Here is a 20,793-nt window from a genome sequence, read left to right as displayed (position 1 = left end):
CACAGTAACATGTGACAGGAGTTATTCCTTAATAATATGTTACCTTTGACACATATGATTTGATTAATATGTCTTTATTGTTTTAACATAAAGTGAATATCAGCATTACTGTAAGCAATAAAAATCAACACTTGAGAAATGTGATGATTCTGTTAGTCAGTCAGAGCATTTCCATAGAGAGCCACTTTGCATCAGCAGCACCATGCTCCAGTGCTCTGGGAGAGTTTATAGTCCTGAGAGTTGAACACTGGATGACTGACAGCTGTCCTTCATGACAACAGAAGCCACAGAAATCCTCCTCATCAAAAACATGACTTTGATCTCCGTCCTCATCTGGACTCTCCTCTGCTGCTGCTTCACAGGTAAAGTCCAGAGAATCAAACTCCTCTCCTCTATGAACATCCGTCCCTCTGAAATGAAGCCCACAAAACCATGATGCTGCTTTATGTTTTTGTCTCTGTATCCTCAGAGTCCAGAGGACAGTATACAGTGACTCAGCCCGCAGCAGTGAGATCTGCTCTGGGAGGCTCCACAACCATAAATTGTAGGACCAGTCAGGATGTTCATGTTCATAACTCAAACCACCGTTTAGCCTGGTACCAACAGAGAGATGGAGAAACTCCCAAACTTCTCATTTATGACGCTACCACTCGAGCATCAGGGATTCCAGATCGTTTTACAGGCAGTGGATCAAAGTCTGACTTCACTCTGACCATCAGTGGAGTTCAGGCTGAAGATGCAGCAGTTTACTAATGTAAGAGTTTCCACTATCCCAACAGTCAGCATGTGTTCACACAGTGAAAAAGCGTCGTACAAAAACCTCCCTCAGTCAGACTGAACAGAAACTGAACTGACTGCTGCAGCTGGAAGCTACTGCAGAGACTGATACAGTTCACTGAACACATACACACACAAACACACACCTTTCATATTAAGCAATTAAACAATTCAAACATATCTGTAAGAATGAATATGAGTCTATTAGAGATATTAATCACAATATTTCTCATGATTAGTCTCACAATGGTACAAGCACAGTGACAACTTTGTTACATGTAATTAAATGAAAGAAAGAGGTAAAAAGATATTTGTTCTTACATTAAATCATATTAAATATGATATGAAGTTATGCATTAAGAACATCAGATTCCTTAAAGCTTGAAATAAACTTCTGTATCAAGGTGTCTCCACAGCTCAGCAGGTGATTGACAGTTCTGTGTAGACTCTACCTGTTACCTGTTCTAGCTGTGTTTACTTTCTCTCATATTCACTTTGTTATACAGAGCAGTAACGACACTGCTGAAGAGAAAGTTTGGACTGGCAGTAGTGGATCTGTTAGATGAGGATAATCTCATTTTCGCAGCATTAATGAGAAGAAAAAGATCCACTGGAAGAGCAGATATTCAGTGAGACCACTGAACATGTTGAATCAGCTGCAGACTGATCAAAGCTCTTGTGGTGTCTACAGTGTGTGAATCACAGCTACATGATTATTTGAAAAGTTGCACAAAAGTTATGATCCTCTGAGCTCCAACAGATGAACCACAAACAGGTGGTGGTGTAAATACAGACACTCAGACACAGAGGTATAAATCAGCATCAATACAGCATTACACCAGTCAATCACATGCTACACATCATACATCTCATAAATCTCATTCCAAAGTCTCTCTCTGTTAATCAGGTCAGAATGTAGTGCAGCTTTTCTGGATAATCTCAATCCCATTTTAAATAAACAGCAAATCTTTTACATTGTATGGAAACCACATTTCCTCTTTCTCCACCACTCATATCATTTGTCATTAACTCCTCAGCTGCTTCCATTAGGAAATTATTCAGCACTTCAAGCTTCTGCTCAGAGTCCAACCACCATAAAATAAGCTTATTTGTAAACAGCATCCTGAAAACTAAAGTAAAAATGTGACTTCCGATTTTGTTTTTGTGTTATTTTCTATATGTTTAGAGTAAAAGAAACATCTTACACTTCAGACGTTTTCAAATTTTTTTTTTTTTTTTTACATCATGTCCACTGTAGCAGACAGCGGGATGATTTTACTGTGGGAAAAACAGTAAAACTTGTCAATACAAAATTTAAAGTTTTCCAGCTATACAAACACCTTAAACTAACGACATATTTAACTTCATTTCATTCTGTATTTGTTTTACTTGTTTGTAGATTTTTTAGGTAAATTGTGGTATTCAGAGACACTCATCTAATCTGAATATGCCTTTGATTTATGAATGCTGCCAAGTCTAGAGTGGCTAGTCTAGAGTACAGCAGTAATTAATAGAATAACTCATATGAGTAAGAGGAGAGATGCAAAACCAGAATGTCCACTCCAGAGGACACAAATACCCTTATTTTCTCTTCTTTTAGCCCATAATCTGATCAGGAATTAAAGCAGGATATCTGGCTCCTCTCCCTTCCCTTTAAATGTACAAAAGGTGTTGCCAGGTTTGCAATCTACTAGAGTAATTCTACTGAACTCATATTAAATATTTAATTGGTTATTTACAATCGATTATATCCCCTTCCTGTAGATAAAAGAGATTCTGGATAGAATAAATCATTTTCATTGTTATCTTTATGGCTGAATATATAGCAACTAAATTTATAAAATTCTCATCATGATTTTCTTTTTGCTATGACGCCTGTCATCCTGTCTGAAAAGTGGCTCTCCTCTCTTTACAATCTTCTGACAACATTTTAATGAGAAGAAAAAATAAATTTAACCCTTCGCCTTCTAAAAGCATTTGGTGAACTTGCAGGCTTCACTTAAATTTTGTCCCCACAAATCATTGTACATGCAGAACTGTGCAAATAACAGTAACAAGTCCCTGTTGGAGTTAGTCAGAGCATTTCCATAGAGAGCCACTTTGCATCAGCAGCACCATGCTCCAGTGCTCTGGGAGAGTTTATAGTCCTGACAGTTGAACACTGGATGACTGACAGCTGTCCTTCATGACAACAGAAGCTACAGAAATCCTCCTCATCAAAAACATGACTTTGATCTCCGTCCTCATCTGGACTCTCCTCTGCTGCTGCTTCACAGGTAAAGTCCAGAGAATCAAACTCCTCTCCTCTATGAACATCCGTCCCTCTGAAATGAAGCCCACAAAACCGTGACGCTGCTTTATGTTTTTGTCTCTGTATCCTCAGAGTCCAGAGGCCAGTATACAGTGACTCAGCCCGCAGCAGTGAGATCTGCTCTGGGAGGATCCACAACCATCAACTGTAGGACCAGTCAGGATGTTTATGTTTATAACTCATACCACCGTTTAGCCTGGTACCAACAGAGAGATGGAGAAATTCCTAAACTATTCATTTACAATGCTGCCACTCGAGCATCAGGGATTCCAGATCGTTTTACAGGCAGTGGATCAAACTCTGACTTCACTCTGACCATCAGTGGAGTTCAGGCTGAAGATGCAGCAGTTTACTACTGTCAGAGTCTCCACTATCCCAACAGTCAGTGGGTGTTCACACAGTAAAAAAGTGTCGTACAAAAACCTCCCTCAGTCAGACTGAACAGAAACTGAACTGACTGCTGCAGCTGGAAGCTACTGCAGAGACTGATACAGTTCACTGAACACACACGTTACACAATCTCACACACATTTCATGAAATGGATAAAATTCATTTAAGATAAATGAAAATATGTCAAAACCTTTTCAGGAAAACAGTTTCTGGACAATGATTGTCTTGGTGGAAATCAACAAACTTCTTCATCACAGCTTCTCATCATCCATTCTTACCCTGTTATGGTTTGATCCAATGTTTTTTAATGATAATGAACCCATTTCCTGACGTGACTGGTAAGAAATGTCTTCCTCATGACCTTTGACCTCAGCCTCATACTGGATCACATCGATCTCAAATATGTCCTGCTAAAAGAAAATATGAGGACACATATCAGCATCACAAACTTTCATAATCACAGCTCCCACCACCAAAAAATATAAATCACAAAATATTATTTTACACTAAGAAACTAATTACAATAAGATTCACATTTCAGTTTTATAGTAATGTGCAAAGAGCAGTTTATTGAAGCTGGTCTGAGTAAGTCAATGATTAAAGTGGTGAAATTAAAACAGAAGAGAATTTAAGTGAATTAATAATCACACAGGATGTTTAAATCTACTACAAACATTTAAACACTTTAAACATATCAAAGCATTAAATGGTAAGATTATCTGTAATATTTGTGCAGGATTAGGAACATCTAGTAGCAGGTGACGAACACTTCTGACAACCAACTAGATAGTGTTGGTGAGTAATAATGCCTTCAGGAAAAAAACAAAGCAGTTGTGTAGTGTTTAACACACTACTTTGCTTCAAATAGCCTTAACATCAGTGTGAAAAGAAAATTTTAATTAATAGTTCTGGATTCATTAGATGACATTAATCTAATTTGTGCAGCATTATTAACATTGAGAGGATAACATTTGAAGAGCAGATCTCATCTGTGAGAGAACTTTGGGAACAACTGCTTTAATAAAACAGAGACACATTTAAGTTTTACTGATTGAGCTATCAGCAGTGAAAAGGATGAGACATTGAGACAACTTTTGAAGAAAATCATAAGCTAACATCTTAAAATCATTGGAATCTTTCACTGAGACACAGTACTGTCTTTTTAGATTTAATGGATCAACTGTGATCTGTGGCTCCACAACCGTCAGATAGGGCCAGTCTGAATGTTTATAATTCAAACTCTTCAGCTTGGTACAATCAAAGAGATGGAGAAACTCCTAAACTGCTAATTAGATAATCATCGAGAATCAGAGATTCCAGGGGGTTTTACAGGCAGTGTGTCATGGATTGCAGAGCAGATGGACCCAAATGCAGAGAATCAGCAGGTACAAGGAACTGAGGAATATATTCATGACTAACACAGGAACAGCAAACACTGAGTGCAAGCAGGCAACTAAACCAAACAAATGATCCAACAAGACTGAACTGAAAACCAGACCTTAAATACAATAAACTAATAAGACAACAAAGAAGAGGTGTCACAACACAAGGGCAGGCTGGGAGCTGATAGGCTGGGAAGACACTGGGAGCAGAGCAGGGCTGATGAGACTGATATAGAGCAGATGTGAAGGTGACAGCAGACTGGAGACGAACATTGAGACAAGGGCAGGGCTAACGAGGATGAATACAGGGCACGTGTAAGGAGGAGTACATGAACACATGAGGAAAAACACAATGAGCAGAGTCCAAATAATAAAAGCAACCCAAATGACCAGCCTGTGCTCATTCCTAACTTGTCACATATTGAAGCTTGGTCAGGACCCTGTGCCGTCACTTTTTAACGCACTGGGTATCCCTTTAGCATCATTTTTCAACATGCAGGGTAGTCCAATAGACTTCTGATGAACTCCCATAACGTCTGAAATAGACGCCATGAGACCAATGATGTCTATATAAGGTGACAAATTTCAGCCTGCTCTCCAGAATAAAATGTTGGCATTGTACGTTTCTGAAAACCACAGATATGTTGAATATCTACGTTTGATCACCTGAAATACGTAGCATAATCAACATTCCTAAAGTGACGTACTTCACATCACATCTATATAAGCTGACTTTCTGCCGTGACTGCTGTGATACTGCACATTGAAAAATAACGCTAAAGGGGAACCCAGTGCATTAAATAGTGACACCACGGGGTCCTGACCAAGCTTCGGTATGTGACAAGTTGGAAGTGAGAACATGTCGAAATGACATAAAGCCAGAATTCTTAAAGTCCCTCAAAAAGTCCAACTCAAAACAATCCTCTCTCACACAGTCCAATCTTCACAAGACAGAAAAGTCAGAGGGCATCTGTTGGACAATGGCAACTAAGGAATACAGAGCCAGACTCTCAAGAGTCTCTAGAGTCAGTGACAGAACCATGACACAGTGGATCAAACTTTGACTTCACTCTGACCATCAGTGGAGTTCAGGCTCCTTTCGTCCTTTACTTTGACATGCTTTAAAATATACCATAATTCATGGGTAAAATGGTGACACATAATGATAAAATCCCAAATGACGCACTCAGTGTCTGTAGACTCATTGAACACATTAACATGTGACAGCAGTTTATTATTGTAATAATATGTTTGTAAAAAGATGATTTGACAAATGTTTCTTTATTGTTCATACATACTAAAAATGTCAGCATTACTGCAAGCAATAAAAAAGTATCACTTGAGAATGTGCTGATTATGTTAATTAGTTAGAGTATTTCCATAGAGAGCCACTTTGCATCAGCAGCACCATGCTCCAGTGCTCTGGGAGAGTTTATAGTCCTGACAGTTGAACACTGGATGACTGACAGCTGTCCTTCATCACAACAGAAGCCACAGAAATCCTCCTCATCAAAAACATGACTTTGATCTCCGTCCTCATCTGGACTCTTCTCTGCTGCTGCTTCACAGGTAAAGTCCAGAGAATCAAACTCCTCTCCTCTATGAACATCCGTCCCTCTAAAATGAAGCGCACAAAACCATGACGCTCCTTTATGTTTTTGTCTCTGTATCCTCAGAGTCCAGAGGCCAGTATACAGTGACTCAGCCTGCAGCAGTGAGATCTGCTCTGGGAGGCTCCACAACCATCAACTGTAGGACCAGTCAGGATGTTTATGTTAGTGGCTCAACCCACTACTTAGCTTGGTACCAACAGAGAGATAGAGGAACTCCTAAACTGCTCATTTACGGTGCTTCCACTCGAGCATCAGGGATTCCATATCGTTTTACAGGCAGTGGATCAAAGTCTGACTTCACTCTGACCATCAGTGGAGTTCAGGCTGAAGATGCAGCAGTTTACTACTGTCAGAGTTTCCACTATCCCAACAGTCAGTGGGTGTTCACACAGTGAAAAAGCGTCGTACAAAAACCTCCCTCAGTCAGACTGAACAGAAACTGAACTGACTGCTGCAGCTGGAAGCTACTGCAGAGACTGATACAGTTCACTGAACACACACGTACACAATCACACACACATTTCATGAAATGGATTAAACAACTCACACATTGTAGCTTTTAAGATAAATGAAAATAAGTCAAAACCTTTCATGGAAGACAATTTCTGGACAATGATTGTCTTGGTGAAAACCAACAAAGTTCTTCATCACAGCTTCTCATCATCCATTCTTACCCTGTTATGGTTTGATCCAATGTTTTTTAATCATAATGAACCCATTTCCTGACCTGACTGGTAAGAAATGTTTTCCTCATGACCTTTGACCTCATCCTCATATTGGATCACATCTATCTCAAATATGTTCCGTTAAAAGAAAATATGAAGACACAAATCAGCATCAGAAACTTTCATAATCACAGCTCCCACCACCAAAAAATATAAATCACACTAAATATTATCTTACAGTAAGAAACTAATTACAGTAAGTGGATCAGAGATTTGGACACATTTTTTAATCTAAATGTACATTGTTGAAATTAATTTCAATTTAACTCAATAATAGTTAAATATTAAGTGTAAAATGTAAAAGTAAATTTGGTAATCATTTTTAAATTGTATTTATTTTTCTTTTATCTTTTCTTCATTTCAAGCTGTTCACATTTCAGTTTGACAATAATGTGTAAAGACCAGTTCATTAAAGGTGGTCTGAGTTAAACTAAATGACCAAAGTGTTGAAATTAAAACAGATGATCATTCATATAAGTCAAGACAAATGTTATTTAAACACACAAAACCACATTTAAGTATTACATGGAAAATTATATCAAATATTTGCAAAGAAACCAACATCCAGTCTGGTTCCTCCACCAAAAGTCCACCACAGTGATACAAACTCATTGAGATGCTGTACAAAAACCTCTCACTGTAGAGAGACACGGCTCTCTGACATCAACTGAGTATCATTATATTTTTTATATTGTACTGTTAAGTGAATTTGATTTTAATTTCTGTAGAAATATATTGAAATAAATATGCAACATTGTAAAATAACTTTCTTTCAGAGAGAAGAAGCTGAAACAATAAAAAAAACATTCTGTACAATAACTTCAATACTTGATTGATCCATATCCATTTTAAATTTAATTGGTGTGATGTATTTTGTGGTAATACAAGATGGAAGAAATTACATTCTGAAAAAGCCCAAACCATATAAAAATGAATGATCCATTGATCAAACAGCATCATCAGAGTAATCCATGTCCCCTGTAGTAGTACACAGCAGGACAGATGTGAAAGACACCATGTAGAACAGAGTCAGTACTTCTGTTAAAATGTTCTCCTTTCATCCTTTACTTTGACAGGCTTTAAAAAAATACCATCATTTATGTGTAAAATGGTGACAAAAAATGATAAAATCCCTGTGAATATACCCAGAGACAAACTCAGTGTCTGTAGATTCATTGAACACAGTAACATGTGACAGCAGTCATTATTTAAATAATATGTTGCCTTGGACACATATGATTTGATGAATATGTCTTTATTGTTTTAATATAAAGAGAATATCAGCATTACTACAAGCAATAAAAAATCCCACTTGAGAAATGTGATGATTCTATTAGTCAGTCAGAGCATTTCCATAGAGAGCCACTTTGCATCAGCAGCACCATGCTCCAGTGCTCTGGGAGAGTTTATAGTCCTGAGAGTTGAACACTGGATGACTGACAGCTGTCCTTCATGACAACAGAAGCCACAGAAACCCTCCTCATCAAAAACATGACTTTGATCTCCGTCCTCATCTGGACTCTCCTCAGCTGCTGCTTCACAGGTAAAGTCCAGAGAATCAAACTCCTCTCCTCTATGAACATCCGTCCCTCTGAAATGAAGCCCACAAAACCATGATGCTGCTTTATGCTTTTGTTTCTGTATCCTCAGAGTCCACAGGCCAGTATACAGTGACTCAGTCTGCAGCAGTGAGATCTGCTCTGGGAGGCTCCACGACCATCAACTGTAGGACCAGTCAGAATGTTTATAATGGGAACTACTTAGCCTGGTACCAACAGAGAGATGGAGAAACTACTAAACTTCTCATTTACTTTGCTACCACTCGAGCATCAGGGATTCCAGCTCATTTTACAGGCAGTGGATCAAACTCTGACTTCACTCTGACCATCAGTGGAGTTCAGGCTGAAGATGCAGCAGTTTACTACTGTCAGAGTTTCCACTATCCCAACAGTCAAAGTGTGTTCACACAGTGAAAAAGCGTCGTACAAAAACCTCCCTCAGTCAGACTGAACAGAAACTGAACTGACTGCTGCAGCTGGAAGCTACTGCAGAGACTGATACAGTTCACTGAACACACACATTATATAATCTCACACACACACATTTCATTAAATGGATTTAACTTTGTCTCCATCACAGCTTTTCACCATCAATTCTTACCCTGTTATTGTTTCATCCAATGTTTTTATATGTTAATAAACCCATTTCCTGACTAATGAGGACAGAGATTGGTTGGGGACTTTTGGTAAGAAATGTATTGGTCATGGCCTTTGAACTCGGCTACACACTGATCACATCTATTTCAAATATATATATTGTTAAAATAAAAATACACAAATCAGCATCAGAAACTCTCTTAATCACAGCTCCTACTAACAAAATATATAAATCACACAAAATGTTGCGTCACAGTAAGTAACTAATTACAGTAAGAGGATCAGAGATTAGGACACATGAACTTAATTTCAATTAAGAGGAAAATTTGAATGACAAATTGGTTAATATTGTAAAAGAAGAATTATTCTTCTTCAAGATTCAAAATTTAGTTTATTGTCTCTTTCTTGTGTATTTGCAAACACAAAAAAAACAAAATGTTCCTTCCAGCCATAGCAGAGCAACAACAAGAGAAAGGATAAAGATATACTGTCTATCTAAACACTCTCTTTAAAAAATGATGAAAACATAGAAATCCCAAGAGAAACAAAACAAAACAAAAAAAAAGAATGAGCAGTTTGCAGCATAGTGCTTTAAAGTGCATTCAGAAAGAAAAGTACATGTCTCAGTTGGATGTAGACAGCTCTTCCATGTCAGCAAGTGACCAGCACTGATGGGGGAGTCAAATAATCCATTTTGCTGTCCAGAGACCATTAGACAGCATGATTGTTGGAACTGCCAGTCAGTATGGGTTAACAGTTAGCCTAGCTTACACTCCTCTGCGCTTGCCGCTCTTCCACTTCCTGTCACACTGCTTCCGATGTTTCCTCTCTGGCGCAGCTCCAGGCGAGGACGTGGTCCTCTTTTGGATCCACTGGGCGTAGCAGACCAAGCATGCTCAGCTGATTTAGCTCCCAGCCAGTATTTCTCATAGCAAAAGTCTTTGTTATGAATGTCCAAAAGAAACTGACAATCATAGACATATTTCCCTTGCACTCCACACGATGACACAGATGTAGACGTAGACATGGACAAAGATAGTTAGTCGGAACTAGGAGAGGCCGCCACAAACGTTGGTCACACCAGCATCACACCTTTCATGGAGAGAGAGAGAGAGAGAGAGAGAGAGAGAGAGAGAGAGAGAGAGAGAATACCACCAACAAGGATCCCTTCATTTCTCTTCTTATCTTCAAAAAATAACACTTCTGTTAGCTTCCTCAGTGCAGTTTCTCCTATGGACGGTTAGTAACAGTGACAGGTAGCGGTTAGCAGTTGACAGCTAGCTAGCTGCTTTGATTTAAAAAATGTATCCAAATATGATATTTCCTCTTCTGTTCTTGCTGATTACTGCTGTTACCTCTTCTTTACAGTCTTTGATTAAAGTGGTGAAATTAAAACAGAAGAGAATTTCAGTGATATAACACTGAGGATATTTGTAACTTTTACAAACATTTAAACACATTTAAACACATTAAAATATTAAATGGCAAAATTGTGTGTAATATTTGTGAAGAAACTTAACTTCCAACATCCAATCCGGTTCCTCCACCAAAAGTCCACCAAAGTGATACAAACTCACTGAGTCGTCGTACAAAAACCTCTCACTGTAAAGAGACACGGCCCTATGACATTGAAGCAAACAAACTCACCAAAATTAGTCTCTGTTTGTAAAATTAAAAACAACATTAACTTAGCGCCACAAATTTCCAGAATGTACACTTTTATTTCAGGTATTGTATTTTTTACATGAAACTAATGTTAATTTCTGTAGAAATAGATTTAAATAAACATGAGATATTCTGAAAAAAATGTGTCCAGAGAGAAAAAGCTGAAATTATAAAAAAACAATACTAGTGAATTATGTACATATTCTGATAAATTGATTGAATTATTGATTAAACAGCATCATCAGAGTAATCCAAGTCCCTGTTGGAGTAAGTCAGAGCATTTCCATAGAGAGCCACTTTGCATCAGCAGCCCCATGCTCCAGTGCTCTGGGAGAGTTTATAGTCCTGAGAGTTGAACACTGGATGACTGACAGCTGTCCTTCATGACAACAGAAGCCACAGAAATCCTCCTCATCAAAAACATGACTTTGATCTCCATCCTCATCTGGACTCTCCTCTGCTGCTGCTTCACAGGTAAAGTCCAGAGAATCAAACTCCTCTCCTCTATGAACATCCGTCCCTCTGAAATGAAGCCCACAAAACCATGATGCTGCTTTATGTTTTTGTCTCTGTATCCTCAGAGTCCAGAGGCCAGATCACAGTGACTCAGCCTGCAGCAGTGAGATCTGCTCTGGGAGGCTCCACAACCATCAACTGTAGGACCAGTCAGGATGTTTGTAATGCTAATCAATTATACTGGTACCAACAGAGAGATGGAGAAACTCCCAAAGTGCTAATTAAGTATGTTAATCAGCGAGCATCAGGGATTCCAGATCGTTTTACAGGCAGTGGATCAAACTCTGACTTCACTCTGACCATCAGTGGAGTTCAGGCTGAAGATGCAGCAGTTTACTATTGTCAGAGTTTCCACTCTATCAACACTCAGGATATGTTCACACAGTGAAAAAGCATCATACGAAAACCTCCCTCAGTCAGACTGAACAGAAACTGAACTGACTGCTGCAGCTAGACACACACACACACACACACAGACATTTAGCTGCTGTTTGAAGTTGTCCACAGTGTAGTGAAGTAAACCAACAAGCCCTGATCATAAAGTCTCACTGACCTCCCAGTAATAAAGGCCTGTGTAAGCTCAGTGATAAAGAATTTAATTGGGGGCCTGTAACAGAAATCAAGACGAGAACTTTTTAAGGACCTGGTCAAAAGCCAGACAATGACAACATGGACTCCTTGTTTGTGATCCAGGGATGTGAAAGGCAAATAAAAATGAAGTTATAACAGTCTACATGGAGGAAATGAATGTGTTAATGGTCATCTTCATCTTAGCTTGAGGTACAATGGGTCTTAGTTTAAAAGCAAATCTCAAATGGACAAAACAGAAGTGACTCAAACACTTCACATGGTGGTAGTGAGAATAAGAGTAGAGACTGGTGATCAGAAGGGACACCTACGAGGGTAGATTTAACAGATGATGAAAAGAAACACGTGAAAACTTTAATGAGAAGCATGAAAATGTATCAGCATCTCAGACATCTGCTCAAGTCTTTCTGATCTGAGAGTTTAGTCCAAGTCATAAGTAAGTTCCCCTTCACCAAAACACTCAGTGAAGGAGATAGCACAGTGTCTGTCAGCAGAATCATCACTTCATCCATTTTCATTGCTGGCAGTAATGTTGATGTGCTTTGTATATGTTTCATGCTATTTTAAACTGCATAGTATCATTTGTACATTTGAACATTTTTAGTGTATTTTTAGTCATCAAATAATCTCAACAAACTAATACAGTAGAATAAAGTACAGGGCAGAGAGTGGTTCATTATGTCTGTAAAATCATCAGCCGAAATCCTTGTGACTTGAACTTTTGACAAACTCTGTCTGTGTGGATGAAATAAATCTACTGTTTTTATTAGTTACAGTAACATATAACAGCTGTTATACTTCTAATAACATGCAGTGACATGACTGATTTGATGTAAAGATCTGTGAAGTTTAATATACAAAGTGCATCAACATTAATGCCCGCAATAAAGATGGATGAAGTGATAATTCTGCTGACAGAGACTGTGCTATCTCCTTCACTGAGTCTTTTGGTGAATGGGAACTTACTTATGACTCGGACTAAGCTCTCAGATCAGAGACATTTTATATCACATTATGCTGATGATACCCTGATTTATCTATATAAAACTGAAAATCTCTTTTCTGGGTTTTTTTTATTCACACATTCAAATATTTATAATATATTGTAGGTACAAATTGAAAACATATACACATGACACATGAATGTTCTGCAAGAGTTGTTTATTGATGACAGATACTGTAGATTGGTGAATTATTGTTGTATTAGCATAGATAAAACTGCAACAACAAGAACGTATTCCACAGTAGGAAATGCAACAAAAGATGATCTGGAGAAAAGATGGAATTTTTACTATTGTGGCTGTGTATATTAACTGAACTAATATACCTAATATATTCTGTATATGGCAAAGAAAATAAGTCAAAAGACTTGTCACTGCACCTGAATTTTTTTAAATGAAACTTTATTGTTTTACAATTTTGGAGCCATTGACATTACAGCAAGCAAGAACACTTTAATGTTGAAACATTCAATGAGAGAAAGAAACAAAGAAAATGCAGACTGAGAGCAGTAGCAGAGTAAAACCAGAAGCAGAGTCCCAGTGAGTCAGGTCAGGACTGGGAACACTGGTCTCTCCTCAGTGTCTCTGAGACTGGAGTCTGGGAGCCCTGGGTGGCCTCACAGGTCACAGAGCCCACCTTCCTCCACTGGTCTGCAGGGAGCCTCAGGGTGCTGCTCCAGCTGTAGCGGCCATCCTTCTGCAGCACCGCGGGGCTCCTGCTCTCCTCCCAGCTGCAGCTGCTGCTGATGCTGCTGCCGTCCACCTTCCACGCCAGACTCCAGTCTGAGGGGAAGCCCTTGTTGGCCAGACACATGAGCGTGGCCTTCCCGTGCTCCAGCTCCTCACTGGAGGGGGGCAGCACCGTCAGGGTGGGACGGACATCACCTAGAAGACACCAATCACATTAGAGGACAGGAACCACACAACGGTCAGTCAAACACAAGACACTTGGACACCGTTACTGTGTGAGAGTGGAGTCATATGAGGACTCTTTCTGTGCTGATATGCATGAGAGGTTTCTTAAAGGGAAGTGAAACAATGTGTCAGTGAGTGACTGGTGGAGCAGAAAAAACATCTGACAGAAACTCCTTTAAGTAGTTTATATGACTGTTTACTGTATTTTATTTTACACTATACACTATATATAAATAAGGACATAAAGTTTGAATATAAAATTCAGACACCTATGATTTAGTTTGAATTTATAACAACATATTTACTTTCAAAACTATCAAAAGAGCAACAGTCAATCAGATTCATCAGCCAAAACCAACAGATGACCGTAATATATGGAAAATGTTAAGACACATTTAAAAAACAAAATACCCTCAAAAAAATTATCATGATTTCAAACTGAGGTTAAAAGACAACTAGAGGCAATTTAAATGATCAGAGTTTCTACAGCATTTCACATTTTTTATCTTTGAAAAAAACTTTTACTCAACTTCAAATCAATTTAAAGCAGAATTAAAGGATCATATTAGAATCATTTTTAAAGTACAATTGATGTTTTTTAATCTGTCCTGCAGTTCAAGCTGTTCACATTTAACAAATTAACTTGAACATGTAAAGAAAAGTTCAGCAAAGCTGCTTTAAGTTCAACTTCAAGGTTAAACAGGAGGAACAAACAATAAAATTGAGACTTTAAAGTGCTTTAGATCAGCCCAGTGGAAACTTATATCTACTACAAATGTTCAGATATAGAAATTATAAACTTAACCGATGATACAATATTTAATATTTGAGCAGAAACTTACTTCCAACATCCAGTCTGGTTCCTCCACCAAAAGTCCACCACAGTGATACAAACTCATTGAGTCGTACAAAAACCTCTCACTGTAGAGAGACACGGCTCTCTGACTTTGTCAGACTGAACTAAAACTACAAACTCTGAAGATACAACTTTACCATTAAGGTTGTAAATAATGATTTATCCTCTGAATTAATGTTTTCTTTTCTTTACAATAAGTTTTTGAGTTTTAAATTTAAAATTGAACTTTGTCTCTTAGTGCAAATTATTGTTGAAAAATGTTTTATATGAAATAGAACAGGCAAAAAATGTTGAACAAAAAGGAAATGAAAAGAAAAATAACTCCTAAAATGATGAATATTTTGAACATTTGACTTACTTCCAACATCCAGTCTGGTTCCTCCACCGAACGTGGCCCACAGTGATACAAACTCATTGAGTCGTCGTACAAAAACCTCTCACTGTAGAGAGACACGGCTCTCTGACTTTGAGACAAACAAACTCACTAAAATTAGTCTCTTGTTTGTAAAATTTCTAAACTAATTTGAAAACTGACAACAACACAGAGCCACCAATTTATGAATGTGTGATTTTATTTTATATGAATGAATTTAAATTAAGTTAATGTTAAATTTGTGTTTTAATACATTTAAATATAACAAAATACATTATGAAAAAAAAACACTTCTCAATACACATGAAGCCCAAACCACATAAAACACAGAAAAATCCTAATCAATACTCTGATAAATTGATTGATCTGTTCATTAAACAGCATCATCAGAGTAATCCAAGTCCCTGCTGGAGTCAGTCAGAGCATTTCCATAGAGAGCCACTTTGCATCAGCAGCACCATGCTCCAGTGCTCTGGGAGAGTTTATAGTCCTGAGAGTTGAACACTGGATGACTGACAGCTGTCCTTCATGACAACAGAAGCTACAGAAATCCTCCTCATCAAAAACATGACTTTGATCTCCGTCCTCATCTGGACTCTCCTCTGCTGCTGCTTCACAGGTAAAGTCCAGAGAATCAAACTTCTCTCCTCTATGAACATCCGTCCCTCTGAAATGAAGCCCACAAAACCATGATGCTGCTTTATGTTTTTGTCTCTGTATCCTCAGAGTCCAGAGGCCAGTATACAGTGACTCAGCCCGCAGCAGTGAGATCTGCTCTGGGAGGCTCCACAACCATTAACTGTAGGACCAGTCAGGATGTTTATGTTAGTGGCTCAACCCACTACTTAGCCTGGTACCAACAGAGAGATGGAGAAACTCCTAAACTTCTCATTTACTATGCTACCACTCGAGCATCAGGGATTCCAGATCGTTTTACAGGCAGTGGATCAAAGTCTGACTTCACTCTGACCATCAGTGGAGTTCAGGCTGAAGATGCAGCAGTTTACTACTGTCAGAGTCTCCACTATCCCAACAGTCAGTGGGTGTTCACACAGTGAAAAAGCGTCGTACAAAAACCTCCCTCAGTCAGACTGAACAGAAACTGAGCTGACTGCTGCAGCTGGAAGCTACTGCAGAGACTGATACAGTTCACTGAGCACACACGTTACACAATCTCACACACATTTCATTAAATGGATTAAACAACTCGCACATTGTAGCTTTTAAGATAAATGATAATATGTCAAAACCTTTCATGGAAGACAATTTCTGGACAATGATTGTCTTGGTAAAAATCAATGAAGTTCTCCATCACAGCTTCTCACCATCCATTCTTCCATTTTTTCAGTGGGACTTTTGGTAAGACATGGCTTGGTCATGAGCTTTGACCTTAGCCTCATACTGGATCACAGCTATCTCAAGTATATCCTGTTATAGGAAAACAGACGAATACAGTTCACTGAGGACACATATTGTACAAGTTATACAGATCAGTCACTTTATCTATCATGATACATATCAGTGTATATCAATACTAATTCAAGTCAGTGAAAAAGAAGGGAATCACACATGAATAAAACTTCTAAAAATGAGATTTGTTCTTAACTTAATATAAAATATAATAGTGTTAGTCAGCTAAATTAGTCATGAATGCAATGTATGGATGAGTGAAGTATGTGATGCGTGCAAGTGGAAACAAAACAAAACAAAACAAAACCAAAGTGGCTGGTTGAGGCCTGGAAGGAAGAGAGAGAAAGAGGTTAACAAGAAGACACATAAATAGGCTGGAGGCCTAAACTACCCAGGTGCAAGTAGTTCCCTGACATCCTCTCCAACCCCACCCACTGGCTCCTGAGCGAAGAAACCAAGGCAACCTCTTAAGCAAAAGGCAGAGAGAGGGACATCACAACATGGATGACTTGTTTCTCCACTCGTCTTTAATTTTGTCTTGAAACCCTGGTTGTTTCTATTAGAAAATGCATCAGCGCCCCAGGATTTAAGGAAAAAAGTTTCTGGACAATGATTGTCTTGGTGGAAACCAACAAAGTTCTTCATCACAGCATATCATCATCCATTCTTACCTTGTTATGGTTTGATCCAATGTTTTTTAATGATAATGAACCCATTTCCTGACCTGACTGGTAAGAAATGTCTTCCTCATGACCTTTGACCTCAGCCTCATACTGGATCACATCTATCTCAAATGTCCCCTTAAAAGAAAATATGAAGACACATCAGCATCAGAAACTTTCATAATTACAGCTCCCACCACCAAAAAATATAAATCACAAAATAGTATTTTACAGTAAGAAACTAATTACAGTAAGATTCACATTCACATTCCAGTTTTATAATAATGTGCAAAGAGCAGTTTATTGAAGCTGGTCTGAGTTACTCCATGATTAAAGTGGTTAAATTAAAACAGGAGAGAATTTAAGTGATATAAATAATCACACAGGATATTTAAATCTACAACAAACATTTAAACACTTTAAACATATTAAAGCATTAAATGTTAAGATTATCTGTAATATTTGTGCAGGATTAGGAACATCTAGTAACAGGTGACTAACACTTCTGACTTTAGATAGTGTTGGTGAGCAATAATGCCTTTAAGAAAACAAACAAAGCAGTTGTGTAGTGTTTAAAACACTACTTTGCTTCAAAGAGCCTTAACATCGGTGTGAAAAGAAAATTTTAATTAATAGTTCTGGATTTATTAGATGACAATCTTATTTGCACAGCATTAGTTAAATTGAGAGGATAACATTTGAGGAGCAGATCTCATCTGTGAGAGAACTTTGGGAACAACTCCTGCTTTAATAAAACAGAGACACTATAAGTTTTACTGATTGAGCTATCAGCAGTGAAAAGGACAAGACATTGAGACAACTTTTGAAGAAAATCATAAGCTAACATCTTAAAATCATTGGAATCTTTCACTGAGACACAGTACTGTCTTTTTAGATTTAATGGATCAACTGTGATCTGTGGCTCCACAACCATCAGATAGGGCCAGTCTGAATGTTTATAATTCAAACTGTTCAGCTTGGTACCATCAGAGAGATGGAGAAACTCCTAAACTGCTAATTAGATAATCATCGAGAATCAGAGATTCCAGGGGGTTTTACAGGCAGTGTGTCATGGATTACAGAGCAGATGGACCCAAATGCAATGAATCAGCAGGTACAAGGAACTGAAGAATATATTTATCAACTAACACAGGAAGAGCAAAGGGTGAGTGCAAGCAGGCAACTAAACCAAACAAAGGATCCAACAAGACTGAACTGAAAACCAGACCTTAAATACAATGAACTAATCAGACAACAAAGAAGAGGTGTCACAACACAGGGGCAGGCTGGGAGCTGATAGGCTGGGAAGACACTGGGAGCAGAGCAGGGCTGACGAGACTGATATAGGGCAGGTGTGAAGGTGACAGCAGACTGGGGAAGAACACTGAGACAAGGGCAGGACTAACGAGGATGAATACAGGGAAGGTGTAAGGAGGAGTACATGAACACATGAGGAAAAACACAATGAGCAGAGTCCAAATAATAAAAGCAACCGAAGTGACCAGCCTGTGCTCATTCCCAACTCGTCACATATCGAAGCTTGGTCAGGACCCCGTGGCGTCACTTTTTAACACACTGGGTACCCCTTTAGCATCATTTTTCAATGTGCAGGGTAGTCCAATACACTTCTGATGAACTCCCATAAATAATCTGAAATAGACTCCATGAGATCATTAACGTCTATATAAGGTGACAAATTTCGCCTGATCACCAGAATAAAATGTTGGCATTGTACGTTTCTGCAAACCACAGATACGCTGAATATCTACGTTTGAACACCTGTAATATGTAGCATATCAACATTTCTGAGGTGACGTACTTCACGTGACATCTATATAAGCTGATTTTCTGCCGTGACTGCTGTGATACTGCACATTGAAAAATAACGCTAAAGGGGAACCCAATGTGTTAAATAGTGACGCCACGGGGTCCTGACCAGGCTTCAGTATGTGACAAGTTGGAAGTGAGAACATGTCGAAATGACATAAAGACAGAATTCTTAAAGTCCCTCAAAAAGTCCAACTCAAAACAAGCCTCTCTCACACAGACCAATTTTAACAAAACAGAAAAGTCAGAGGGCATCTGGTGGACAATGGCAACTAAGGAATACAGAGCCAGACTCTCAAGAGTCTCTAGAGTCAGTGACAGAACCATGACACAGTGGATCAAACTTTGACTTCACTCTGACCATCAGTGGAGTTCAGGCTCCTTTCATCCTTTACTTTGACATGCTTTAAAATATACCATAATTCATGAGTAAAATGGTGACACAAAATGATAAAATACCAAATGACGCACTCAGTGTCTGTAGGCTCATTGAACACATTAACATGTGACAGCAGTTTATTATTGTAATAATATGTTTGTAAAAAGATGATTTGCAACGTTTTTTTACTGTTCATACATACTAAAAATGTCAGCATTACTGCAAGCAATAAAAAGTATCACTTGAGAATGTGCTGATTATGTTAAATAGTCAGAGTTTTTCCATCCCCTGGATCTCAGTCTGTTGTTCCAGGACAGTCTGTCTCCATCAGATATAAAACCAGTTCAAGTGTTAGCAATGAGGTGTCTTCAGAAACCTGGAAAAGCTCCCAAACTCCTGATTTATTGGGCTTCAAACCGTCAGTCTGGCATTTCAGATTGTTTTAGTGGAATTGGATCTGGGACTGATTTCACTTTGACTATCAGTCACGTTCAGACTGAAGATTCAGGAGTTTATTATTGTCAGCAGGATTACAGCTTCCCGTTCACACAGTGATACAGCGTTGTACAAAAACCTCCCTCAGCTGGAGAGGAACTGATGTGACTCAACAGCTGCATTGAGATAGAGACACTTTAGAAGTCTGACTGATGATGAAATCAATCTAACAGAATACAGTCAGGAAATACTATTTATAACTTATAAAAGTATAATAATAATTTCATTTAAATAGAATATTAAGTAATATATGTAATGTCTCATCAAACTACATCAAATGTAGTTAAGCTTATGGTTACAACACATTAACACTAGTTAGTTAGATAATTATTTAAAAAGAATATTAATTTCCTTGTTTTTTAAGGTTATTTTCATGTAAATCACATTTATTTTTGGAATTGATATGATTTATGTTTAAATGATACAGTTTTGTTTTCTACAAAGCTTAACTCATCATATGTTTTTGATGAGTTTGTGTTCATAGAAAAACACAGGTTATGTTATATTTTGAGATCGTACTGCTGATACTGATACTATGATGATATAATATGTCGATGATATCCTACTTTATAATTCTAATGCAATAAATTCTTTTCAGATTTTATACATTTACTCAGATTCATTCAACTTTCTGGACATTTCTTAAACTGTTTCAACATGAGAGTTTTTAATCAGTGGCACACATCATTGATAGGACACACATGACTCATTTCCTTAAAAAATATTGACAATTGTGTTTGTTGCCAAAAAC

At 38.1% G+C, this 20,793-nt stretch overlaps 1 long non-coding RNA gene and 3 gene segments (V, D, J or C); 3 read left to right on the top strand and 1 right to left on the bottom strand.

Moving 5' to 3' along the window:
• The first annotated feature begins 320 nt into the window (after window positions 1–320).
• On the top strand, window positions 321–614 carry LOC122969220. Its single transcript, XR_006398946.1, has 2 exons — window positions 321–362; window positions 470–614. It is a non-coding gene; the product is annotated as an uncharacterized LOC122969220 (long non-coding RNA).
• Window positions 615–3,001: 2,387 nt separating this feature from the next.
• LOC122969195 lies at window positions 3,002–3,518 on the top strand. The segment is given in 2 exon segments: window positions 3,002–3,053; window positions 3,161–3,518. Coding segments are annotated over 2 exon segments (384 nt in total).
• A 9,988-nt stretch (window positions 3,519–13,506) lies between these two features.
• On the bottom strand, window positions 13,507–15,300 carry LOC122969212. The segment is given in 2 exon segments: window positions 13,507–14,010; window positions 15,255–15,300. A coding segment is annotated over 1 exon segment (264 nt).
• Window positions 15,301–15,836: 536 nt separating this feature from the next.
• Window positions 15,837–16,354, top strand: LOC122969192. The segment is given in 2 exon segments: window positions 15,837–15,888; window positions 15,996–16,354. Coding segments are annotated over 2 exon segments (384 nt in total).
• Window positions 16,355–20,793: the final 4,439 nt, after the last annotated feature.

Source organism: Thunnus albacares, chromosome 19 (genome assembly GCF_914725855.1).
Source record: "Thunnus albacares chromosome 19, fThuAlb1.1, whole genome shotgun sequence".
NCBI lineage: Eukaryota > Metazoa > Chordata > Actinopteri > Scombriformes > Scombridae > Thunnus > Thunnus albacares.
This window is presented reverse-complemented; position numbering and strand designations above follow the sequence as displayed.